The sequence below is a fragment of the Protopterus annectens genome, chromosome 3.part1 (assembly GCF_019279795.1).
Source record: "Protopterus annectens isolate FY-2018-M chromosome 3.part1, PAN1.0, whole genome shotgun sequence".
In the NCBI taxonomy this organism is placed as follows: domain Eukaryota; kingdom Metazoa; phylum Chordata; order Ceratodontiformes; family Protopteridae; genus Protopterus; species Protopterus annectens.
The window spans coordinates 1434556214-1434583747 of record NC_056732.1 but is presented as its reverse complement, the minus strand read 5'-3'; the positions used below and the strand labels follow the sequence as shown (position 1 = coordinate 1434583747).

At 41.0% G+C, this 27534-nt stretch overlaps 1 protein-coding gene across 2 annotated transcripts in view; it reads right to left on the bottom strand.

Annotated features, from left to right (window-relative positions):
* MINDY3 (MINDY lysine 48 deubiquitinase 3) overlaps positions 1 to 27534 on the bottom strand; it is a 2129565-nt gene that overhangs the window by 1714905 nt on the left and 387126 nt on the right. For both annotated transcript variants that reach the window (XM_044067502.1, XM_044067503.1), the window contains exon 4: positions 10860 to 11027. In XM_044067502.1, coding sequence (XP_043923437.1) covers positions 10860 to 11027 — 168 coding nt within the window. The remainder of the gene's footprint in view (positions 1 to 10859; positions 11028 to 27534) is intronic.

The following is a 27534-nucleotide window of genomic DNA, read 5'->3' as shown; positions in this document are numbered from 1 at the left end:
TTATTGAAATGCCTAAGTTTTGACAAATGCGAAAAGTGTAATCCCTGGCCTTCAGAAGGAGATGCTTGGTGGGAGCTGTGAGGAGCCAGTCGTCCAAATATGGAAACACCTGGAATCCTTGTCGTCTCAGGTGAGAAGCTACCACTGCCATGCATTTGGTAAACACCGGGGCAGTGGTGAGACCAAAGGGCAGGGCCCTGAATTAAAAATGACTGGTTCCCAGCCTGAAGCGGAGGAATCTTCTGGAGCGTCTGTTCATTTTTATGTGATAGTATGCATCCTGAAGGTCTATAGAGCACATCCAGTTTCCTTTTCCCAATAGGGGAAGGATGGACTGCAGCGTGACCATCTGAAATCTTGTTTTCTTGACTGATCTGTTCAAGATACTGAGATCCAAAATTGGTCTCCAGTCCCCTGTTTTCTTTGGAACTAAAAAGAACCTTGAGTAGATTCCGGATCCTTGCTGGTCTGCTGGAACTGGCTGAATTGCTCTTTTCGCAAGCAGATTTGAAATTTCCAAAACCGCTAGATCTCTTTGAGCGGGTGGAACATCTGGAAGGGATTTTTTTGATTGATTTGGAATGTGAAGAAAGGGAATAGAATAGCCTTCGGAAATGACGGACTGTACCCACTTGTCTTGAGTCAGGGATAGCCAGGCTTCTGGGTACAGTGACAATCTTCCCCCGACTGCCTCCGAAGGTGGGCAGTCGGGCAACACCTCAGGGATGCTGAAAGGGCTTATCAGAGAAAACTTCTCGATTGCCCTGGTTCTGCGGAGCCCCCCTGCCTCGAGGGCGACGTCTACCATTGTTATTCCCGCCTCTGCCTCTGGCGGGGAACCGACTCTGTGCGTCAGGCGAAGTCCCTTGAGATTGTTTACGAAACCACATTTTCCCACTTTTCTGGCCTTTGGGGTAAGGCCTAGAAGGAGTAGAAAAACGGACTCCGACGGCAGAAAGAGTCTTGCCATCAGTCTCGCACCTAGTCAAGGTTTCTTTCACTTGAGGACCAAAGAGAGATGATCCATCGAACGGGAATTAGTGAAAGACGCCTTGAAGGGGTCCGCAAAATTGCATAGCCGCATCCAGGCATGCCTACGTAAGGCCACACCTGTCCCTGCGGCCCTGCTCGCTCCATCAGCCGCATAAGAAAGGAGGCGCATGGAGGAGTTGGTTATGGAGTTCAGGGTAGCCAGCTGAGTGTTCATCTTATCTTGAAAACCCGCAGCTGTAGGGTCCTTCAACATGTCACTCGCTTCTTTGATCAAGTCCCTTTGAAGACGAGTAAAATGACACAGGTAGTTCAGCGAACGCATAGTAAATGTCGCTGACGAGAACATCCGCTTCCCGTACCTGTCCATGGACCTAGATTCCTTGTTTGGTGGATGGACAGGTACTGAAGGATCAGCTAGTTCCTTCTTAGTGGCAGTAGCTACCACCATAGCATCCACAGAAACCCCTTTTGTCAAGAACTGTTTGTCTGCTGGTGCCGTTATGAATTTGGAGGGTCTCCTGGGAGTGGGGTCCACTGAATCAGGAGCCGTCCATGCCTTTTTAGCTACCACCTGCATGAGGGGGTCAAAGGGGGGAGACACCCAGGAGGTGGAAGGACGAGAGCCAAACGCCTCAAGGTACACAGATTCATCCTCCGAAGGGTTGAGGGCTGGCCAATTTCCCCTCTGTTTGAGGATTTCCAGAATGTCTGCAAAGGAGACATCTTCAGAAGGGGAACGGGGAACCCTCGAATCTTCTAAATCTGTGTCAGATGTGATGGACTCAGGTGAGTCAATGTGTTTCCTCTTACACTTCCTCTTCCGAGGGGGCTCCTCTGCCAAATCTGGAGAGGCCTCGGAAGAGGATGAGATCCTCACAGGGGTTCCTGAGGAGCTGGCTCTCTGCGGTCCGGGATGAGGGAGTGAGTCGACTTGTCCTGAGGCACCGAGAGGGAGGCGGAAGGAGCCGACTGTGGAGTAGAGCCAGGCTCTAACACACTCCGCATGACCTCGAACGCACCCCTGTCAGGCAGAGCCAGAGGTCCCCGCTCCGAGAAGCTGAGAACCTCCCTCGGCACCGACAGTGATGGCTCCGAGGCCGATGTTGGAGCCGAACTCACCAGCGCCGAAGCTCCGAGAGGAAGAGCGGGGTCGGACAAGGGTCCGATGCCACTCACCCCCTCGGAGCCGACGAGGGAAGTCCGGCGCCGAGATTCCTCGAAAGAAGAAATCGGAGCCGACGACGGAGCCGAAGACATCTGTATCGGCTCCGACGCTACCACAGTCTCAGTTCCGACACGCCCCGGCTCCGAGCTCAACGGAGTCGGAGGAGGAACATATTGATGGACAGGGACAGGCATCGACTGATGAGTCGAACTCTGAAGCATTTGGGCCAGTGCCTCGGACTTAAGAAGTCGACTCACTACCCTCTGAAGGTCATGATCCAACAGCCTCGATGACCTAGAGGAGTGAGATTTATGGCTCCGTTCAGACAGCAGAGGAGATGCTGGAGCCGAATGAACGGAGCCAAGGGATGGTGACCTAGATCTCTTCCTAGATGTCGGCTCCGAAGGTCTGGTCGGAGCCGACAAGGGAATTTCTAATACCTCGGCTCCAGCCGGAGCCGAGGGAACCACAGAAACTGTAGACTCATCGGCTCCAGCCAGAGCCGATGCAGACACAGGTTTAGAAGCCTTAGGTCTCGGCTCAGTAGCTGGAGCCGAGGACCTAGAAGCCTTGGAGGGCTTCCCAGAGACAGAAAGGGAATCCTCAGGCTTAAGTAGACCCCTTAGGATCAACTTGTTCTTTCTTTCCTGCAGGACCCTGGGACTGAAGCCGTGGCATACAGCACAGGAGTCCTGCAGGTGCAAAGGCCCCAGGCAGTAGACACAAGAAGTGTGACCGCCTGTCAGAGACATTTTCTGACAGCACGCATCACACTTCTTGAAGCCTGAGACCTTTGTGTCTTTAGACATCCTAGAACAAGAAAGTGTAACCACACACACCCAGTCAGACACACTGATTACACTTATCTTATTTTAAAACTCAAAAATAAAACAATTAACTAAGTTTTAATTAAGAGCAACACACACACACCACTAGGGAATGGGGGAAGGCCTGAAGGGCCGAGGGAGAACTTTTAAGTTCTTGTGGGAAAGAAACGGGATTTTATGAAAAAAGGGGTAGAAATCCACTAAACTAAGGGAAAAAGTAGTTAAACTTAAAAATATAGGGGTTTAAGTATCCTAAATTACTGAAAATACACTTACCAAGAAGCCGGTAGAAAACCAACACCTCGATCGCTGTAGCGGCAAACGAGATCTGAGGTAACTCTCGCCTAGCATTGTGGGATATAAGGGGAGCCTCGAGCCGGTAGAACCAACTCTCGAGCTTTTAGAGTGGCCGAGTCGGAGCCGAGGTCGGCTCCGAACCCATCCAGCAAGAATGAAGGCGAGATAGACAACTTAACATGAAGAGTTTGGAAGTCTTCTTTTGTGCTTTAGAAACATTTTTGAAAGGAAAGGCAGAAGAGGGAAGGTATAGAGGAACTTACCCATCCACACTGGAAAGAGAAGGCATCTACCCTCCAGGCATCCCTCCCTGGTGCAGAACTTGGGGAGCTGATGGTTGTTTGGTGAAGCAAAGAGATCTATTTAAGGAGTACCACACTGAAGTGTGATGTTGTGGAAGATCTCTGTTCAAGGTCCACTCATGCCAGTCCTCCAGGGAGTGACTTAAGCAATGTGTTAGCACATTGTCGTGAGAGGGATGTATGTGGCTGTGAGTATGATGTTCATTTGTGTTGTGCCAAATTCCAAGCCTCGTGTGCAAACTTGCAAAGTTGGAAAGACCTGGTGCCTCCATTTTTTCATGTACCACATAACTGCAGTGTTGTGTGTGCACACTTGGAGTGGTCCTGGTCTCCAAAGGTGAGAGAAAATCTGAAGACCTTGCAAATGAGCCCTTATTTCTTTCAGGTTGATGTGTTCTTCCAGGAACTATAGTTATTTCCCCTGCACTCAGTGTGATCCTGTCTATGCTTCCCAGGCATTGTCCAAGGTGTCCATGTGAACCTGTTGAGGAGGAGGAGGTGTGGAAAGTAATCCTGGGTTGAGATGACCTGTTCCTTCCACCACATAAGCTCATTCTTCACAGAAGGAAAGAGGAGACTCAGGGTGTTCAAGGGGTTAAAGTGCTGGGACCACACAGACTTAAGTACCACTGAATTTCTTCATGTGCCACCTTGCCAGGGGAAGCATAGGGATGGTGGCTGCCATGAATCTCTAAGTCTTTAGCATCTCCCTTGCAGAGCAATGGGTTGCAATGGAAAGGTACAAGAAGCAACTGGACATGCTAAGAACCTTCTCCTGAGGCAGGAAGGCATGCATGTACTTTGTGTACAGCCTACATCCCAGAAACACCAGGCCCTGTGTAGGAACCATGTGTGATTTCTTTGTAATTTATAGTGAAACCCAGACATGTCAGAAGATGGAGGGTGAACTGAAGGGTGCTGAAAAAGAAGCTCTGGTAAAATAGCCTGGATCAGAAGGTAGTTCGGATAGGGGAAAATCTGAAATCCTTGAGTATAGCTGAAAGCTGCTATATGCTCTAGGCACTTTGTGAAAACTCTTAGGGCTCTAGAAGTCCCGAAAAGCAGAGTACACTGTAAATTTAAGGAGCCAGAGAAAAGCCTGAGGAATCTCCTGAAATACGGTCAAATGAGAATGAGAGGCATCCTTGAGATCGAACAACAAGAAGAAAGCCTGTGGGAGGACAAAAGGTAGAAGAGTCTGAAAAGGTAGCATTTTGAAAGTTGATAACTTCAAGTAAGTGTTAAGGATAGACAGGTCTAGAATGGCTCTCCACTGCCCTTCTTTTCTTGGGACTAAACAAATTTGGAATAAAACATGTTTTCCCATGAATTCTTTTGGTACTTTCTTGATGGTACCCTGGTTCAAGAGGTCTTGAATAATGGGAGTCAAAATGGATCTTTGGTTTTGGGGAGGTAGTGGCATGCCTTTCAAGAGGGGGAATGTTTTCCCAAGGCATGGCACAACCATCCCTGATGATGGAGAGGACACACTTGTCTGTGGTGATAGCTTCCCACCTGGCCAACAACAGCAACATCCTTTGAGAAAGGGGGGTAATGGGTAGTCACAGGTTCTTGCCTCCAAAGGGCAGCCTCCCAGCAGGAGGTTCCTTTGGTTATTTTTCACAGTATCTTTTCCTGGGTGTCTTCCTTTGTCCCTAGATTGTCTTTGGGTTCCTTCTAATGAAGGAGGTGGATTTAGCTGGGTAGATCCTATGTTATGTAAAAAATGAGAAGAGTAGGATTGGTCTCTAATCTTTCATGGTCTTACCTTGGTCTTGGAGAGTTTTGAACAGTCTGGCCACCTGGAGGTTTTTGTCCAAGGGCAAACCTAGAATTTTTTTTATTTAAAATCCTCAGGTGTAGACTGACTGGGAAGCCATGTGTACTTGCAGATAACAGATCCCGTGGGAGTTACCTTAGAAGCAGGATCCACAGCATTGTAAATACACTCAGTGCTGTGTCTGGCAATATCAGTGCCCTGCAAAAGTAAGCTCTGCATCTGTTGCTTAGAATCTGCTGTAGGAGGATCAAGATAATTTTAATCTAGTAATGAATCGCCCTAAAGGGCAAAGAAAGTTCCCTAATGGGGAACTTATCTGGATAAATGAATGGAGCAAAGGTACGAACAACCAAACAACAAACAGTCCGACGGATGCACAACCTACGTTCGGGCCTGTGGCGAGATAGTCTGAGTATCCATGTTCATGCATTTGTCTTTATATCGCAATGCACATCAGCGAGGTCATGCAGCAGATGTAAAACATAGGGAAGGCAAAGACTTGGTTCCCCAATCAGATGTCAGAGGTAACCACCCATACGTCAAAAATATTTCAACAGTGATTTCAGTCAGGACATCATACAAAGCTCCAGAAAGACAATGACTAAAAAGACGACTGAACCCTGGAGCTTTAAAATAGAGAACTGACAAGTAACCCTCTGTATTGCTTTGACAAATGTGTAGTCAGACTAGACCTTAATTTCTGGGTAGGAAAACAGGCTTTTATCTGACTGAACTCCAGGAAGGAAAGGCATATTTTAATATGAAAGAATTGAGGGGTTCAAGTTTCCTCAGAATATCCATAAAAACATCAATAAAATAGCAAACTACTTCATTCATGAAGCAAAGATAATCCAGGATATTCTAATTAATTTCTAGGATAAGCTGATTCAAAGTATACTAGTCTGGCTTTTCTTTTTTTGCCTTCTAGTGCTTAGGTATATGTGGTTTAAAATTACTTGACTGTGTATGGCAAATTCAGCACAATGGTCTGTTAAGGTGTAAGATATGTTTACTGAGGACATATTATGCTTAAATTTGGTTATAAGCAAGTATTTTTGTAAAGACCATTTTGTTTTATGCACAAACTAATGGAAAACCTAACAATAGCTTTAAACAGAATTCTCCAAGAGAAATATGCTTTACAGCAGGATATATGCGTCATATTAATATAACATACATGGCAAGCATACCTCTCAACTGTAGAGAAGATTTTCGCAGAATGTCCAACTTTGTGCTTCAATTTTTGGTCCGTTTTTCATAAAATTGTGGTTTTCTGGCAAATTAGTGGAAAATCATTTAAGATTGAAGTTAGAAAATATTGACAGACATTTGAGTTTCAGACTTCCTACCTTTCAGAAATTTCATGCTAATGCACAACTTGTTATTCTATCAACTTTCTAGGTTTGTAAGAACAATATTTAAAAACTGTCCCTATTTTTGGGCCTTTGTCCCATTTTTATTTATGGCTTTGTCCATATTTCTTGCTCTAAGAGGTTGAGACGTATGATGACAAGCAACTTAACATAGAACACACTGACTTTTAACATCAGAAAATGTCAAGATTATGGTACTTTCTTTGAAAGCTTGACCTTTAGTTCCCACATCTCAAATGTTAATTGAATTACAGACAAATGACAACTGCCAAGTGTATATGAAAATAATTATAGCAATAACCCATGGCTGGGTTAATATGTTCATAGGTAGGTACTAGGCTATTGGCCCTCGGGCCTATACAAGCCTAGCCAAAAAGGTACTTTGGCTTTCACCACCCAAGAAAATTATTTTCATGTGCTCCTGTCAAGCAGAACCACAGAAGTTATCCCCAGGGTGAAATTACCCATCCAATCATCAAGATTTTTCTTGAAGAGTGCTAATGAGGAGCTCTGTTTGACATAGATAGGTAGTCTGTTCCAGAGTATGGAAAGTCTCTGGGACAGGAATCTATCCCTCCAGCATGTTCTGTTTATTGTGGTAACATGGTTTAGGTCCCTACAGCTTGTAGCATGGAAGGATTGGGATTTCTTTAAGTGGAGCATGTCCAACAGCTCTGGGTTTGACGTAGCTTTGTATGTTAGTCATAGATCGCCTCTGAGTAGGCGATATGTGATGGAGTAAAGCTGGAGTTTTTTGAGTCGGTCTGTGTAAGGCATCTGTTTGAGGCCAGTAATCCTCTTTGTGAGGTATTTTTGCGGCCTTTCCAGTTGGTGTAGATGTCTTGTGAGGTACATACCAAAAGGGGCGTTGCACTCTAAATGGGTCTAATGAGTGATGAGTAGAGGGGAACAGTGACCTCTTTTTTTCTGGATGAGAAACCTTTTGTAATGAGGTGTGCCACGTAGAAGGATTTCCTGACAACTGTGGCAATGTGATTATCAAAGGAGAGACTACTGTCCACCTGTGTCCCAAGGTCTCATACTTTCGGTGTTAAGTAGACTACCGCCTATGTGACAGTTCATGGGTACAGAGTTTTTACCAAAGGGGATGACAATGCACTTTTTGGCATTGAGCTTGAGACCATGGCTTTGACACCAGGCATCTGTCTCAGTGAGTCTACATCATTAGGAGTTTCGATTATGGCTCCTAGTTTGCAGTCATCTGCAAATTTAGTTAGCCAAAGACCTTCTGTGTTAGCCTGTACTTCAGAGAAGTAGATACCAAACAGGAGAGGACCCAGGACTGAACCCTGTGGTACTCCACTTGTCACTGGTCTGAAGTCGGATTTGGAGTCTGCTACTTTCACAGTGTGGGTTCTGTCAGTAAGCAAGTTGGCAACCCATCTTGTGACATAGGGATTTATACCTAGTTTAGTGAGTTTATCTATAATTCCAGAGTGGGGGATGGTGTTGAACGCCTTGGCACGATCTAGATAGGCTGTGTGAACCACCTTACCCTCATCTATGGCTTTGGTGACTGCTTCAAAGAAGTCTATCAGGTTTAGGAGACATGATCTGCCTTTTACAAACCCGAACTGTGTGGGGTCCAGAGTTTGGAGATCTCCAATGTCTTTGTTTATGAGTTCCATGATGATACGTTCCATGGCCTTGCAGACCAGGCTCGTCAGGCTAATGGGGCGGTAGTTCCCGGGGTCTGTTGTGGCCCCCCCCCCCTTGTGGAGTGGGATAACTGTTGCGGTGCGCCATTCAATGGGCACAAAGCCTGAGCTGAGGCTATGATTGAACATGGTACTTAGGTGAGGTGCCAGTTCATTCTGTAGTTTGTGTAGAAGGCAGCCTGGGATGTTGTCAGATCCCATGGATGCTGTGTTCTTGGCTTTGGAGAGTGAGGTTTTTACCTGTGCAGCCATAATTACAGGAACTTTGCCTTCTTCCGGTATAAAGATGGGCCCTTTAGGGGGTGAGAGGGGGTGTAAAGTTAGCACTGAACCTATCTGCCAGGATGTTGGCAATATCAGTTTGTTCTGTATATTTAGTGTCACTGTAACTCAGAGCAGATCTGAGTGTCACCATTGACATTCTTGACATAGTTATAGAATGCTTTGTGGTTGTCTTTAGAATCAGTGGCGATTTTGTTTTCATAACTAGCTTTGGAGGATTTTATGAGGGATCTCAGCTTCTTACTGAGGCTGACCAGGGAGTTCCTCCAATCATGGGATTTTACTCTTTTTTGCAACAGTTTCTTTCTTCTGCTGTAGAGTTTGTTTATGGCAGAAGACCATCAGATTGGCTTCCTGTTTTTGGAGGATAGCATCTTAGTTCTGATAGGGATAGCACGATCCATGCACTCGTGTAAGTGCTTATAAAGTGCATTTGTGTAGGATTCAGCAGTCATACCTCTATTGTCCATCTGCATGGGTGTCGTGAAACTTCTGTCTTAAGAAGCATGAAGTTGGCTTTGGAGAAATTTTTTACTTTTGTTTTCCTAATTGGGGGGTGGGGGGGTGGGAGTGGGATGTGGATGTCTAGGGTGATTAGCTTGTGGTCGGATCTGACCAACGAAGAGCTGACCTCTGGTCGCCCATGTTGGTGATGACCAGGTCTAGGATATTGCTGCCCCTGGTGGGGGTGTGCATAAGTTGATCCAAGGCGTTGGAATTGATGATTTCCAGAAAACGTTGAGCAACAGTTGGTACACGAATAGTTTTTCCAGTTAATGGTGGGGTAGCTGAAATCACCCATTATTAGGGTGTCGGGTTGTACCTTAATATTTTCCAGTGCATCAAGAAAAGAGTAGTGGGAATCCTGGGGCATGGTGGGGGGTCTGTAGCAAGCTACAATCTGAATTGCGGTTTTGGTAACGCTTGATTTACTCACTGTTGGCATGGTTTGGTCATGACAGCATTACCCATACCCATCCGTGGGTTACTGCTTTTATACAATGACATAATTTAGGAAAAAATGTTGCTTACATTTCTTAAAATAATGTCCTTGTATAATGGTGCTGTGGTGCTCTTTCACCATTTCCTATATCCTGGGACTTTCCTGATGCACTGCGCATGCATATGGGACTTACGTTCCCATGCTTACGCAATAAATGCTGTGTAACAAATATCCCACTGCATTCGCTATTCAGATGTTACAGTATTAATCAGTAAATGTATTACAGCTCTCGCCTGTTACCTTCTAAAGGATGTTGCCATTTTTCCATCTTTACTACACTCGATCTCCTTCCGCTGCCTATGAAATGGTCCATTTTAAAAGCTTTTGTTACTGTTCAAGAAATTATATAACTAGAAAGGGACTGTAAAACGCACACATTTCATTTCTGTTTTAGTAAGGTGATATGTGGAAAAGTAATGTACATACACCTGGTACTCATACCTGTATTTGAAATGTGTGCCTCTGCTGTACCCAACAAGTGAACTAATGCAAGATGTGCTATCAAACTTATGATATACTTGTCCCTGTAGTACTTTGTTTAGCGATCAGCGTATCAGCATATGCAGAAAACCTAGCTACAGATGTACACTTTGCAAACCATGGAGAAAGGAAAATCTCTGTTGCTTTTTATTTTATTTTAATTAAAACAATGAAATCCAGAGTTTTCAAATGAATGAGAGAGGGAAAATACAAGGATAATCAGGCACTTTTCTTCTAGTTTTGTATAACGTACCCGATTACCTGTTTGTATTGTTCTATGTCCTGTCTTTCTTGTTCATTTTAAGTCTCCGTTTTTCATTATGTTTATTTAAAAAAAAATGAAAGAAAAGTAAAATTTTAATGGCATATATTAATGGAAGAATGTCCGGCAACTAGACTTTTTTCCATTGGTATATGCTCAATTTATAACAGGCATGCTGATTGGGGTGACCAATCACAGCAGTGACGAATCAGCATGCTTGCTTTGGAAAGTTAGTGGCCAGTCCCTACTGTGGGGCAGAGATAATGCAACAACTGAGAACAACAAACTGTTACCCAGTGAAAAACTTAAAAGAAAATAAATAGGTACCACACAGTCAGTGATTACATACTATACACTCTACCTTTCTATCTTTATGTATTAAACAAACACATTTAGCAAACAGAACTGCTACTTACAAGACTGCAGTCTCTCATTTTCAAGACTTGGTTCTTCATTGCTACCACCAGTATCCCTTTCAGTTGTCTTTTCTCTTGACCACGTAACTAAACAACAGGATTTTCCTTTGCAAGAATTTTCAAGAATCTCACACAGAGTATGGCATAGGATGGTCTTGCGTTCTTCCTCTGAAAGATAAAAAAAATATTTTCACAAAAAAATGACATTCTAATAGATAAACACATTAGTAATTTGAGACAGCCTGCTAGCATTAGGGCACAGCATCTGACCATATCACCAGCAACCCAGGTTCAACTAGCATCCATTGTTTCAAAAGCTGACCAGGGAATGGGAATACTACACAGTAGATGGAACTGCACCAGGAACCAAATATCACCAACACAAATAACTGGAGGAGGGAAGGCACAAATCCCGGCAGATGTGCTGTATCCACAAAATAAATGTCTATAATCCACAAAGCTGTTAACTTGCTGTAAGGCCAATAAACGCTCCAAGATACTGTAAATCAATAAGTATCTTTAATGGTACAAAAATAAAGCACAATGCGTCGACCTAGGTTTCGTCCGACTTCTCGGACTTCTTCAGAACAATGTAACATCCAAAATCGAATCCTTATATATCCGCTTTAATTACATGGTTAATTCCATTGAGTCGCTAATTGTGAAATTAACGAGATAAAGAGGCAAATAAACAAACAGCCTTAAAAGGACATCGCAATTGAAACACTGAAACGTTGTTTAAAAACATTGAATTTCATGTAAGTGTGTATACACTTGTATATTTATTCGCAATGGTGTAAATATTACAAAAAATATATATATAAAATATGTGTATATGTATGTAATTACGTAAATATATAAAATATATTTTAATGTATCTATAAACATGCATATGCATATATGTATATATATAATGTAATGCATATGTTAAAAATACGTGGGAAATATTTGTGTGTGTATATGTATAAAAACCCCTGGATAAAAATAACATTGTCATTAAATATATTGTATATGTCCAATATGTGAAATGATGTTGCAATGGATTAAATAAATACCCATGTGTATATTGAGCTTCCAAAGTGTATAATGTATAATACTGTGGTAAAAGTACATTGTTACGTAAAATATTACATACAACCTCACCCCCAAAATTTGATTTGAAATTTTAACGTGAATCTAAAAATGTATAACAGACGCTTATATAAACATATTTAAATGAATTTTGAAAAAATGAATTTTTATGACCAAAAAATCTCTAAAGTGCTCGTGTGCTAAAAAACTTTAAAAACTTTAAAAAACATCAACGGGGTGTATTCAAGTGTATGATGTTGTATATAATTTATATAGGGGGACCTTGAATGGTCTGTTGATACATGCTAGGTGCCTTTAATGTGGTGTAACCACAAAATGGGTTTAATACTAATGTATTCGTTTAGACCCGGGTGTTGGTTGGCATTTAATAAAATTTGCATTCTTAATTCCACTGTATCAAGATTGTATTTGGTAATCTTACCTTGCGGGTCCAACTCCTGATGGAATACCCCAATAAATTTAAACCTGTGAGTATCAAATTGATTTATGTGTCTCGCTAGGGCATTGGTCAATTTCAAGTTTTTAATGTCTAATAGATGTTCTTTAATCCTGTCCCGTAGCAACCTACTGGTTTTCCCCACATAAAAACTTTCACAAGTTTGACATACTGCAATGTAAACCACGTTACGTGTGTAACAATTAATATGTTGATTAATCCTTACATTTTGTCCATTAATTGTCACAGTATGGTCAATGTTGAGAACGTGTTTACATACAGAGCACCTTCCACATTTAAAATTTCCCCTTGGTTTGTTTGAAAACCTCAAAACCCCTGTGTTAATACTCTCAAATAACTCTTTAAATGATGTATCCTTCCTAAAAATGTAAGTGATATTACCCTTAAAGAATTCCCCCATTGTGTTGTCCATTTTAATAAAATTCCAGTTTTTCTTGATGATACTCCTTACCATTTCAAATGTATCATTGAATGTGGTGATGAAGAGAGGTACACTGTTACACGTAAATTTTTTATTGTTGTTAATGTTACTATTGTAACCCACGTGATGAAATTGTGTGCTCCTATCAAAATTATTATGTATTAAAGCCTTATAAAAACCATTCTTCCTTTTGTTTATTACTTCGTTTGCTATATTTTTGCAAAAATCACATGGATAACCCCGATTTTGAAAAAGTTCAATTATAAATTGTACTTCACTATTGAAATCCACCTCTTCACTGACCATCCTTGCAGCCCTGACCAACTGGCCCTTTACTACGGCCCTTTTCTGATGGTCAGGGTGCCAACTGTCGTAGTGTAGGTATGAGTTTGAAAAAGTGGATTTTCTGTAAATGTTCGACGTCACTCTGTTTTTACTTGCGTCGAAAGTTAACTTAACATCTAAGTAACTTATACTGTCCTGACTAGTAGTGAATGTAAATTGCAAAAACCAAACACTACTGTTAATATAATCAATAAAGGCTTTAAGCTCTGCCTGTTCACCACTCCACACAATAAATAAGTCATCTAAAAAACGGCCGTAAAACTTGACATGTGTAAAAAACTCTGAATTAAACAAATAGTTTAATTCCCAATATGTTAAAACGAAGTTTGCAAAATTGGGGGCGCAAGCTGCCCCCATGGCCACCCCACTCTTTTGTTTAAAATAGGCGCCCTCAAAGTAAATAAAATTGTTGTTTAAAACAACTCCCATAAGCTTGGTAAGTACATTAATTTTATTTTGGTCATATAAGTTGGTGTAAAATAACTGTTCCTCCAACCATTCCAAACCTTGGTCGTGGGGGATGACTGTAAATAAGTTACAAACATCCAATGTGATAAAAGTGTCCCCATGGTTAAATATAATCATGTTAATTTTGGATAAAAAATCCCACGAATCTTTAAGTATGTGGTCAAAATATTCTATACCAGGTTTTAAGTAATGATCTAAGTATTGACTAATAAAGTGAGTTTTGCTGCGTTTACCATCTACAATTGCTCTGAATTGTAAGTTGTCCAGACCCTTGTGTATTTTGGGGATGCCAAAAATCCCACTTATAACTGGGTATTCGTTGTGTAAAAAACGCCAGTCCTGTTCGTCTAACTCACCTTGGTGCAACATATCATAAAGTGTTGTGTCTATTCTTTTGTGGGCTATATTAATTTCGTTCCTACTAATTTCCTCATATGTATCACTTGTTAACAGTGCGTTCATGTAACTTACATAATCGTGGTGGTCAACAATGACTACTCCACTGCCCTTATCAGGTTTCATGATTCTGATACTTTTAGTGGATAAAATGTTTTTTAGCGTACCTTCCTCCCTCTTAGTCATATTGTGATTGACTTGTTTGCTGTTGTGTTTCTTAAACAGGTCCCTAATATCGTTTTCCGTGACTTTCTCAAAAAAGGCCACTTTTTCATGATTGGGGGGATTAAAGGTGCTTGGTTTGGATAGACAGGGTTCGTTAGATGTATTTATGTCCCATGGATTGTTGTTATACAACATTTTTAGATTTAACTTTCTAGTGAATAATTTCAGGTCTATAATTGTGTTCACAATATTTCCTCTTCTACATGGGACGAAACTAAACCCTTTAGAAATCAACTTTACACTCTCTGTATCAAATCTCTGCTGTGTATAGTTATATAATTTGAAGTCCCCCTTGTCATTCTCCACTACATTAGGTTTGGAAAACAATGCACATTCCCCTTCAAAATTGTGAATGTTGTCAATTGAAGTGTGGTTATTAAGATTTGCTGCAGAATCTACGTAAACTACACCCGTCAAATCTCTACATATATCACACACGTTGTAATTAATAACACTGGTATTACATGGGGATAATTGTCCATCATATTCGTGTACTGATAATTCACAAAGTGAATTAATACTATCCGTGTTGTCCGACACACTCCTTGGATTAATGTCACTCAAATTTTGGGCAAACGTGCCCTCAGTAGACTCACGTGGGAAAGTGTTGTTCTTGTCTAAAAAATCACCACACAACGTGCTGTCGTCTGAATTACATGTGTGTGAAGCCTCCCCTGTATATGCAAAGTCATTATGTAAAGTAGGGGCAACACTGTTTAAATTATCCACATCAGAAAAACCGTAACTAAAAGTCAAAGCTGTATTGTGGGCGGTTAAGGAAAAGTCAGGTTGCTTACCAAGTACCATACTGTGGAGGACGCCATCGGCTACTTGCGTGTCCCCCACGCGTTTTTTTGAAAGTTCACTTTCCTATAATGATCCGCATCTCTCCTTGGACGAGCACCTGTATTCTCAAAATCCTCGTTTTCATCGAAAGAATGTTGACCCCTAAGTCTCTTAGATCTTCTGGGACCATCAGTGTAACTCGGACTGCCGTCTTGGTGTTGTGCGTGCGTAGCCGTCTGAGGAGGGGAAGTGATGTCATCTAATGCATCCAGCCGACCAATCCTCTCTGCCGTTTTGGTGTGTTCGCGATTCAAACGTTGTGATTTAGGGTAAACCATCCCAGATGCATAAATCTTGGAGTCCCTTTTAATTTTACTTTGTTTTTTATCATACAAAATGTCACAACTACGTTCAACATCATTGATAATGTTGACGTAATTAGTATAATAATGATCAAACAAAAGGTCTTGACTAATGTTGCTATTAAGCTCTTCAATGTCTAATAGTAAGGATTCCATTTTTTTATCATTAAATTTAATCATTATTTCCAACAGGGCTAAGCCAGTGTTGTTGAAAAGTTCGTGTAACTCTTTGAGCATGTCAGGTTCACCCTCACAACCATTAGGGTACCTCCAAAGTCTAAGTCCCTTGGGTACTTGCCTTAATTCAATATTCTTACGCAAGTACCCATTTTCCATTTGCGTACGCTTCAACCTAAAAAGTTTAACTTCAAATTGTTTTAGTAACTCTTTCAAGTTACCTTTCGCCATGTGGGTATTTGTTGCTCCAGGGATCTTTGATGAATTAAAAGAATAATTATTAGACTTCCAAGTTGTAATGTCAACCGGCTGTGCTCGGTCGTGAAATCTAACCCGGTTGTGTCGTTGTTCATCCGTGTTGCCGGCGCCACTCGTAACAGAAGCACCGGTGCCAATCGGGACTGAAATAGAAGACGGTGGAGAAGCTTGGGTAAGCGGTAGACCCAAACTATCCGTAGGTGTATTCTCCACATTAGAATTAGAATTAGACATGAGTTGGTGAATAAGAGCAGTGTGAAGCTTTAGCTGCTCATTCATTTCTCTTAACAGCACGCCCACCTCGATCACACCGCTACCATCCTCCATAACTAAAACACCACGGAACTGCACCAGGAACCAAATATCACCAACACAAATAACTGGAGGAGAGAAGGCACAAATCCAGGCGGAAGTGCTGTATCCACAAAATAAATGTCTATAATCCACAAAACTGTTGACTTGCTGTAAGGCCAATAAACGCTCCAAGATACTGTAAAATCAATGAGTATCTTTAATAGTACAAACAAAAAGCACAATGCGTCGACCTAGGTTTCGTCCGACTTCTCGGACTTCTTCAGAACAATGTAACATCCAAAATTAAATCCTTATATATCCGCTTTAATTACATTGATTATTCCATTAAGTCGCTAATTGTGAAATTAACGAGATAAAGAGGCAAATAAACAAACAGCCTTAAAAGGACATCGCAATTGAAACACTGAAACGTTGTTTAAAAACATTGAATTTCATGTAAGTGTGTATACACTTGTATATTTATTCGCAATGGTGTAAATATTACAAAAAATATATATATAAAATATGTGTATATGTATGTAATTACGTAAATATATAAAATATATTTTAATGTATCTATAAACATGCATATGCATATATGTATATATATAATGTAATGCATATGTTAAAAATACGTGGGAAATATTTGTGTGTGTATATGTATAAAAACCCCTGGATAAAAATAACATTGTCATTAAATATATTGTATATGTCCAATATGTGAAATGATGTTGCAATGGATTAAATAAATACCCATGTGTATATTGAGCTTCCAAAGTGTATAATGTATAATACTGTGGTAAAAGTACACAGTAGATGACCTCAGTTCTCTTTTCCTTAGGGATGGAGTGAGTTATAAAGAACAACCTGCAAGTCCCTTGGTGGAGACCAAGGGGCTGAGCAGGTAAGCAACCCTCTACATATCTTGTGACACACATGTGCTTGAAGTGACTGGAAATGCATGGAACTGCACATGTTTATTCAAACATTTATAACACAACCAGCCACACACCTAAAGGCAGGACATACACAAAAGTCCACAAAGAACATGGCATGATGGCTGCTGCAACTTTACTCCTACCTTCTCATTTAAGTAGATAATAGTTTGGCTGTGTGTGTAGAACTGGTGGATATGGCTATCATACAAATAACTCAAGCTGCTGCAGTCCTGTTGTGCAGTAACTACAAATATGTGCACACATACAGCTGGTTCATTTTAGTGCATTCATTGTACATTATTTACATTAACAGACAGCTCCTTATGGAAATACATGTTCGTGCTAGCTGGTATAAGAACCTTACACAAACTGTGAAGTATCTGCAGCCTGCACATACCATGCCACCTGAAACTATTCCATTGTAGCGTCACCTACATCAGACAATGTTTCACACATAATGACTACGTAAAAGGTTGCCACAGGCAAGAAACAATAATACAGCTAGCATGTCTAAGATAAACATTTAGCTAATGCAAGCATAATTAAAAGAAATTATAAGTTATGTACTTACCATAAATTGGCATCTGTGTTGTCCATTTCATTATTATTCTTCTCTACTGAGTCTAGGCTTTGACCGCGAGATCCAATATGGCCACTTTCCTCTAGACTTCAGATCCAAGCCTCAAGCTCCTCCCTTTACCCATAATCCCCAAGACCCTCCCCAAGCCCTCAGATCGAGTTTGCTGCTTTATTTATATTGTGTGTGTGTGTGTGTGTGTGTGTGTGTGTGTGTGTGTGTGTGTGTGTGTGTGCGTGTATGTGTATATATATATATATATATATATATATATATATATATATATATATGAAACTATCTTCACATAGCAATAAACAAACCATAGAAGATGTTTAATAACCTGAGCAGGCTCAAACCAAGAACTTGTGGGTTCTGAATACATCTAGGAAATCTCCCAAGAACAAAGGAAGGGGGATGGATGGGGGGAAGTGAGGAAGAATGAAAATGGACAACCCAGATGCCAAGTTATGGTAAGTACATAACTTATAAATCTAAATCCTTTTTACTCTTCCTCACTACTGGGTTAGAGACCTCAGCTACATAACTCTTGGGCAGCTTTCGTGGAAAGATACGACAGAGCACTGCGGAAGCAAAAGCAGCTCTGCTTCTGGAAATGATGTCAAGCTTGTAATGGATAACAAAAGTATGTATAGTAGACCAAGGGCGATATTGTACTTGAGGGCCTCACCAGATGCGCAGTAACAAGCCCCGCCCAAAACCCACCCCCGTGATATGTCATTCATGAATATGCATTCCCTCCGAACATACAACCAAATGTAAAAAGAAAACAATACTTTCACAAGGGGAGTCCTTACAAGTACAATATCGCCAAAAAATGATTACATCTGTGCTTATTCTGAATAGTTATTTTATTAGCACACTGTGTTCCACATTGTGACCCCGAGGAGGAAGCTTTAGGTAAGACTGCGGTACTTTCTTTCTATGCTCTTATGTCCACTTCTTTTAAATTTCAGCTTACACACACACAGACACACAGACACACAGACACACACACACACAGACACACACACACAGACACACACACACAGACACACACACACACACAGACACACACACACAGACACACACACACACACACACACACACACACACACACACACACACACACACACACACACAGACACACACACTTACTTTTTTTTTTTCTTTTGAGACTGGACCGGAACATATATATAAAGGTAAATGTAATAGATAAAACTTCTGAAAAAGTAGCATGAAGTCTGGCTTATTTATAACAGTGATCAATACAGCTATACTTGTAAAAGCTGCCGAGTATTGATGTTTTATAAAACTTCCTGAATTATTTCTGTTTGTCTCAACGCACAGTGAAACAATTGTTTTGAGAATGGGACCATCACAGGCCAGTTTTTCGTAATTTACAGACTATTGCACAGCCTGGGTCCACCGCATCTCTCATTCAATTCACGACACGCCCACTTCTGCGCAAAACAAAATGGTGAGGCCCTCAAGTACAATACTGCCAGACCAAGGGGCTGATGCACAAATATCATCAATAGAAGATCTGGAGGAAAAGGCAGTTGACATGGACCTGGTCGAATGAGCTTTAGGTGGGCAAACAAACCTTTTACATGGTAAATCAATGAAATGCAGTCGGTAATCCATTTAGCTAAATTGACCTTAGACATTGTCTGCCCCAAACAGTTAGAAGAGAAGGAGAGAATCAGATCGGAGTTGTCTAGAGCTGAGGCATCCAGGGGGAGGGAATGATTCGAATAAATCAGAGTCTAACCCTGCCCCTCATACCTGGCACAGACCTCTTGGATCCAAGACCTGCTCTAATCTGCAGACAACTGTAAAAAGCTGAACAGGGTGATGTAGGATCCAAAGTCAAGGACTTCTTAAGATCCGATGGTGTGCCTCTCGGAGGTCTCAAATCCTTGGGCTCCAAAACTGGTGGATGGATCGGAAAAAGAGAAAGTCGCTGTCTGAGTGAAGAGCTTACGGATCTGGTAGGGGATGGAGCTGGAATTACCCCCACATAAATTTGAGCACTAAGGAGCTTCCTCATCATCCTGTCCACATAGAGATTGGAGAAGCTTCTGGAAGACCTAGATAAGGTGGTGGAGGGTGGTCTTGAGGGCTTGGTAGGCGTTTGAAAAATCTTGGGTGGCAGCATCAGAGATGCTGCCTGTAAAGCCTGATCTGGGGTATTGCCTCTAGCTGTCAGATCCGAGGTTTTAGGATCTAACGCTGGGATGGACCAAATAGGTGAGTTGGTATTTGGAACAGAGACACATGGATCAGAGGAAAGGCAGGTTCCGAGGGTTGAAGAACAGATGTCAGATCTGAGACAGTCAGATCCAATACTTTTCTCAGTTCTGAGGACAGCTCTGAGAAGGAGGAAGGAGACCTGTTGTGTCTCTTCCTAGGCTCACAGACTGCCTGTTTAGTGGGGGTTTGAGCCCCAGCATGCAATAACCCTTTAAGGATAATTTTGTTTCTTTGGTCCATGAGAGCCCTCGGATTGAAGCTAATGCATATTGAGCAAGGACTGTCCAGATGGATTGTTCCCAAACAGTACATGTACTTCTTGTGGGCATCAGAATTTGGAATCGTATGCCCACAAGAAGTGCACTTTTTGAAGCCAGTAAGTTTATCTGGTTTCTCAGCTGTCCTGAATCTCTCACACACACACACACACACACACACACACACACACACACACACACACACACACACACACACACACACACACACACACCAACTCGCAAACAGATTCAGGTCCCTGATGCCAGCAACAACTAAGACACGAACTAGAGAAAGAAAACTAAATTTAAACTAATACACACTTTTTAACAGTACACACACTAAGAAACGAGAACTAGTCATCTAACCTACTTACCTAACACATGCATGCTCTAACTGAAAAACAGCACACACTTTTTAAAAGTTAACTAACGAGGCAAAAAGTAGGAATGGAAAATAACTACTAACAGGGAGGAGCAGGTCTTACACCATAATAAGAAAAGGGACACTAATGACAGACATGAAGTTAAAAAATAAGCACCTAACGCTCATGAACTTGAAGGGAGGCTTGATCTTCCACCTGAATGGAATGGCGGCAAATGAGATCTGAGGGCTCAGGGGTGGTCTAGGGGATTGTGGGTAAAGGAAGGAGCTTGAGGCCCAGATCTGTAGTCCAAAGGAAAGTGGTCATATCGGATCCTAGACCCAGTAGTGAGGAAGAATGAAAAGGACATCATCAGATCAATTTTTTTTGTTTAATACACAATATGGCTAGCCACAGATTTTTTTTTATTAATTTATTAACTCTACAAGTCCACTAGGCATAAAGGTGCCTTTTAAATAAGGATGCAGGAGCAATGCCTTCTTATGTAACTTGCTCAAGTCACATACATGTATAATATCAAGCCAAATAAATGAGAGAATGACAAGGAACATCAAGAGTTAAAAGAAATTTAGAACTTTAAATATGCACGAATCTGCAATATAAACAGTTCAACTTAAGCACCACCTCAACCCAGTGAAGAAAGTGTCTGGAGAACCAATGAATAAGATAGAGGCACAGAAGGTTTGCTCTAGCCATACTAACATGTATATTCTTTAACAGAAACTGTACACAGTACGACATGCAAAGCATCACAGCTACCTCATTATTATTAAAGCTATATATTTCATATACTGCATCCCCATCTTTGAAATTAAAAACCTATATGTAGAGCTAGTCTCTGTAGGATACACTGATCATATAAATTAACAGCATACAAACCACATCATGGGCTATTTGCCTTAAAATGAAATGTCTTTTAAACATTCAAAAATCAATGAAACCTTTCAGTTCTTATAACCATTTTTAACTCAGAAGCAGTCCATATTTCTGTGTGGTTTACTCAGTCTTCCACATCTAGAATATTTAACAGGACTAGTTCGATTGGACCTCTGATCTTCCTTTAGGGACAGTTCTTTTTGCACTACAGCTTTACTGTGAGAAAGAACATCAGGAGTCTTTCTGTGCAATTCCTATATATTACAATTATTACAGTCTGCTTTCTTGCAGTAGGACTTGTGGTACTTCTGGTGTCTGAAATGTCTGCATTTCCTTTAATACAGCTTTATTCTTTACCATAAGCACCACTGGATCTTGATGCAGCTTCTAAATCAATTACATCAGCTTCAGGCAGCAGACTTTGCCACGGTGTCTGGATTCCTGATCTATCACCAACCAGCCAGCAAATCTGGTACACGTATGCAGTTTCCTCAGCCTTCTTTATAACTCTTAAATGACTTCACCTCCCCTTTCAGCAGCAAACTGATTATCAAATATACCCCGTATCAAAAATGCCCAAATGCTATTCAAACCAAAGACCTCACTCTCATTCACTGAACATGCCTTCTCTGTCCTCACACCCGAAGTATGGAATTGTCTCTCTCTCTGTGGAACCCTACAACACATCCATAAGCAGTACATTTAGTTAATAACTAATTACCCACATAAGAAGTACAGCTACTTCCACATGCTTCAGTCATCTCTCTAAAACATAAATTCATCTGGTGAAGCTCCTATCGCTAATTTATTCTCTGCCTCCATCACCTTTTATCTTCACCCTGGAAATTCCACTCCTCCATTCTTTTCACCATCATTACTCCTAAATCCCAACTTTCCTTAGCCAACACACTTCTAATTAACCCAATACCTCAAACAACCAACTAACTACTGCATACCTCCTCCTGCAAACCCAGCTTAGTACTAGCAACACTGCACATGTGTATTTTTGAAAATATGTTTCAATTTCACCACAGACTGTGCTGCCCTGTATACAAGTATATGCTATGTATACCGATGCTTTGCTTCATATTATCTGTATCCAGTTAACATATTCGATACTCTCAACTGCCAACATCGTACTACCTTTTCAACAGTCTACTGTAACTAATTTTGTATTCTAACCAGTTTGTCATAATGTTCTGCTACTTTTTCAACATCTGAAACTATAGTTTTAGGCTGAAATTAGTACAAACTGGATCAGATCACTACCTCAGTTAACAAACTAAATAAATTAAGTGCATAAGCTAAATAAAGATGCTTCACTTGATTGTGCCTGTCAGTATCAGGCAGCTCTGCTGGAGCAACCATTGCACTTACAGTTGGCATTAACTAAAATAACACATCACTGCAGCAACTCCATCCATTAATGCTCCCCACAATGTTTACTCAGCATGACTGGGTAAATCCAGTGTAGCTGCTAAATCAAGTAAAGTTTTGGTCAACAGTCCATTCTTCTGTAGACTTGTAACAACCTTTTCTGCACCTTCAAACACTGCTGTTTACAAAATATTAGCAAGCTTACTTTCCACCACTTCAGCCTGATGCCGCTCCCTCTCTCCTTCACTATCTGCCGCAATGGATCCTCACTCACTCCTCCATGAAACAATAACGAGAAGGGAATGTTGCCCCATGTCCTTGCCAAACTTCCCTTAGTCAGTATGAATACAGTGGATCTCCCATGAAAATATGCTCTACCTAAGGGACTAATTTTGGTAACAAAAATTAAATATATTACACAAAGGGTTTTTCTGCCAACTGTAGCAAACCCTATATTTGTGTTTAATTTTTTAGCTACTGCATGTTAAACACTTTACAAACTGCTAAACAATCTGTGTGTTCTTGTAGCCTATAAATCCTACAGGGATTTTCTTACAACGTCACTGTTTATCAGGGATAATTTAAACTACTGCTATAACAACTACCCACCAATTATATTATTTCCTTATGTCACAACCATCCTTGGCTACCTACTACAGACCAGGATAACTATTTCAGATACTTCCACCTCCCAAAATAAATCCAACATTGCTTAATATCATAATTTACTGTTCTCAGGATCACAGGAAGTTTCTAGGCTATTGGCCCTGAGGCCCTTATAAGCCTAGCCAAGAGTTTAGCCCTTGTTTAGCCAAGTCAGCACCCGATGCCCCAGTCCAGCAGGAACACAGGTGGAATCCCAGGGGTGTATTTTTCCCATCCAGTTATCCAGGTTGCGCTTAAAAAGGGATAATGAGGTACTCTGCTTGATGTGGAGAAGTAGTTTGTTCCACAGATGGGGGAATCTCTGCGACACAAATCTGTCCTGCCAGCAAGTCCTGTTGATGTCACAGACCTGGTTGAGGTTGCGCATGTGGTTTACGGGAGTGGAACTTGACTTGCGGATTTGCAGCAGTCCCATCAAGGCGGGGTCTGAGATTGCTTTGTATGCCAGACAGAGGTCACCTCTGAGGAGTCTGTATGAAACTGAGTAGAGGAACAAGGCTTTTAGCCTGTTAGTGTAGGATAGATTATTAAGGCCCTGGATTCTCCTGGTAAGGAACCTCTATGGTCTCTCCAGCTGCTGCATGTGCTTTGCAACGTACATGCCAAAATGGACATTGTACTCAATAATGGGCCTTATAAGGGAAGAATACAGGGAAATTATGACCATCTTGTCCCTGGATGAGATACCCTTACTTATAAGTTGGGCCATGTATAAAGCTTTCCATACAATAGCAGCAACATGGGTCAAAAGTCAAGTTGCTATCAACCTGGATCCCCAAATCCCTCATGACTGATTGTGTGCTTAGGATGTTGTTATTAATGTGATAATTTGTGGGGACGTCACTCTCCCCATAGGGGATGATGGTGCATTTTTTGGTATTTAGCCTGAGGCCATTACATAGATACTCCTGAAGAAGAAAGCACAACTCTGGGTAAGCACACCTGGCTTATCAGTAGATTTTCATGTAAAGGTCTATGTAGCAGTAAAGCTACCTGCTCCATCCTATGAGAAAGTTATACATAGCTTTTTATACTGCTTCATTAAGTTATTACACAGATGCATTTCTGGTTATAACATTAATAATATTCTGTTATTCTGCAATCACTGAATGATTACATTGGCGAGTCTCTATGAAGAGCAAGAACAACTTGAAGAAAATACAGTTCTCTATGTAAACTTATCATAACAATACATGTTTAAATAAATCACTGTTGCAGTAGCCTTAGCTATATGGGCTATATCCTGGAAAGATATAACAGGCCTTTAAAAGCCTTTGGCTACCTTCCATACATGTTCCCAGACTGCTGCTACATGAGATCCCAAGGGAGAAAGCCAGCACTTTGGGCACCAAAATATTCAGTACTTTATTGCCTACTGAGAAAAGGGAAGCCAGCATCCTGATAAAAGGGTAAATGCTACAACCACTCACCCTAGCAATATGACAACAAGAATAAATGGGTTGGAGGGAGGGAGTGGATAATGCTGTAGTGATCATTCAAAAAATCTACTATTATGGTACGTTTGTTTATACAACTGTACTACATTTATCCATTAAATCACTGCTGCAGTAGCCTCAGCTATATGGGCAGAATGCCATAGCATATAAATTTTGGGAGGAGCAGGGGTAAGGGTCCAGGAGTCCCTGGGGAATGGTTTTAGCAAAGTCAGATCTAGACCTGGTAAAAATAATCCGGTCTACAGTGCTTTGTAAAAGAATTTACACAGGACCAAGTAGCTGCCTCTAGAAAGCATCTTGAGTCTATCATTTTCCAAAATGTCACAGAAGAAGACAAGGCCCTGGTAGAATGAACCTTGATCCTACCTGGAAATATCTTATTATGGCAGGAATAACAAAAAGAACAGCAAGAGACAACCACCTGGAGACAGTCTGTTTTGACATGGGTAACTCACATAAGAAATAAACAGCTATTCAGCTTTCCTGAAAGATTTAGCCATGTTAAGATAATATCCAAGCTGTCTGTGCACAACCAGAATATGGCTAATCCTTTCTCCTTAATTTACGTTCTATAAAGAAGACAGAAGGCAAAAATTAAGGTAGACACTGGAACAACATTTGACTTAAATATTTTCAAGAAAACCCTGTTTTTATGAACACCAAACAGGGCTGACCCACCATAAGAGCTAATGACTCAGATACTGTTTTTGCAGCAGTCAAAGCAATAAGTAAAACTGTTTACGTTGTATTAAATCTTAAGACAGCCTCATAAACTGATTTAAAAAGAGTCCGTGTTAATATTCCCCAAAACTAAGTTCACATCCCAAGTAGGTACCACCTGTTAACCAAGTGGACATGATGCAAAATCCACTTAAAGAAAAACTTAACTACAGACTGCTCTGAAATTAGAGAATCTAAAAGCACACTTGCTGAAATGTCCAACAGGTACACCTTGACAGAGGAATAAAAAAGTCCATAGGATAATGACTCGCACTAATATTGCAAAACCAGTGTTTTAAAAGCCCTGAATGGGACACGGTTCTAACTGTGGAGCCAACTAGAAAATCTTAGCCATTTACCAATATAAGATGTTTTAGCAACACTCAATTAATCCAAGTCTCCAAAAAGACCCTCATCATAGGTTCCCAATCTGCCTCAGATTTTTTCCTTGAAGGCTTGAAAACATGAAGCATAAGTAATGATCCTAGAAAATAGGACAACTCCCTTTGTAGAGTTATCTACTGACGAGTTTGGATGGGAATTTTGATTTTAATCATAATAGTTTCTAAAAGGGGAGACGTCTGCCTTGGTACCATAGGACAAGGATCCTTCTAGGTATCTTGGGAGAAGGGAAGAGAGGGGAGTCCTTGGTCTTCTGTTCTATGCTTCTTTGATTCCCCTTCTCTGCCTCTCTCCTTATCTTTCTTCTTTTCACCCTTGTGAGCTGGAAAAAGATCCTTAATTATTAACTTGTTTTTCCTATCCATGAGAAAGCATGGACCAACACCCATACAGAGAGAACAATGCACAATAAAGTTCTCAGGCACTAAACAAAGGGCACACAAATTGTGTACATCCCGAGATGGAATCTTATGAACACATTTGGAATACTTCTTAATAGTTTTGTCCATCATAAAAGACAGAAAAGCACAATCAAATAAAGCTGAGATAAGTCTAACAGCAGCAGCAGCAATAACTACAACAAATAACTATATTGAAAGAAACACACTGTTGTTATTAATACAATACACAGATAAGTAATAGACACATTTTAAGACAGTAAGCAAGTGCCTGAATACAGAGGCATTACAATCAGGAAAAAGAAAAAAGTAGAGAACACATCAAAAGGGGGAAAAATGTTCAAATTTTGAACTATTAACAAAGAAAAATACACAAAATGGAGTGATAAAGAGTAATAAAAGGGCACTTGGCTGCTGGCAATATAACAGGCTTCCTTTTGCTATAGCAGCATATAAGATCTGAAGGGGAAGCTCACAGGAGATTACGAGAAGTATGCAGAAGCTCATGGCACCACAGCACTAGGTAAAGGCCAGATCTGAGACAAGGAGCAGCTTGGTGCCCAAGTGTCAGATCAGACAGACAAAATATGATGATAAAAATTTTCTTCTGTGATAAATTAACCAAAACCCTACTACTAAATCAGACATGTTTTTTCTGAACAATGCCAGTGTTATGGAAAGGGCTTTTCTTAGGTAAGGTGAAGGGATGGGAATAGGGGCAGGGTTAAATTTGCACAATTTAAGGATAGGCAGAGGGCCTTACCCCAGACACCACCTTATTAATGTGCATTAAATGAAAGCTATGTACTTATCATAATGTTAGATCCATGTTGTCTGACTTTCATCTGCTTCAGACCTGTGGGTTGTCAGTACCGATGAGATCCGACCTTGGCTCCGATCTTGAAACTTATGGGTTCCAGAGCTCTGACTCCTCCTACCCATAATATCCCTAGTTTGCACCTCAAATGCTCAGACTGAGTTTGCCCCATAAGGAGCAAAACTTTAGATCTACATAGATATATCTATACAACTCCATATATAGATATATACAGTTACTTATATAGATCTATACAGATATATCTATATACCT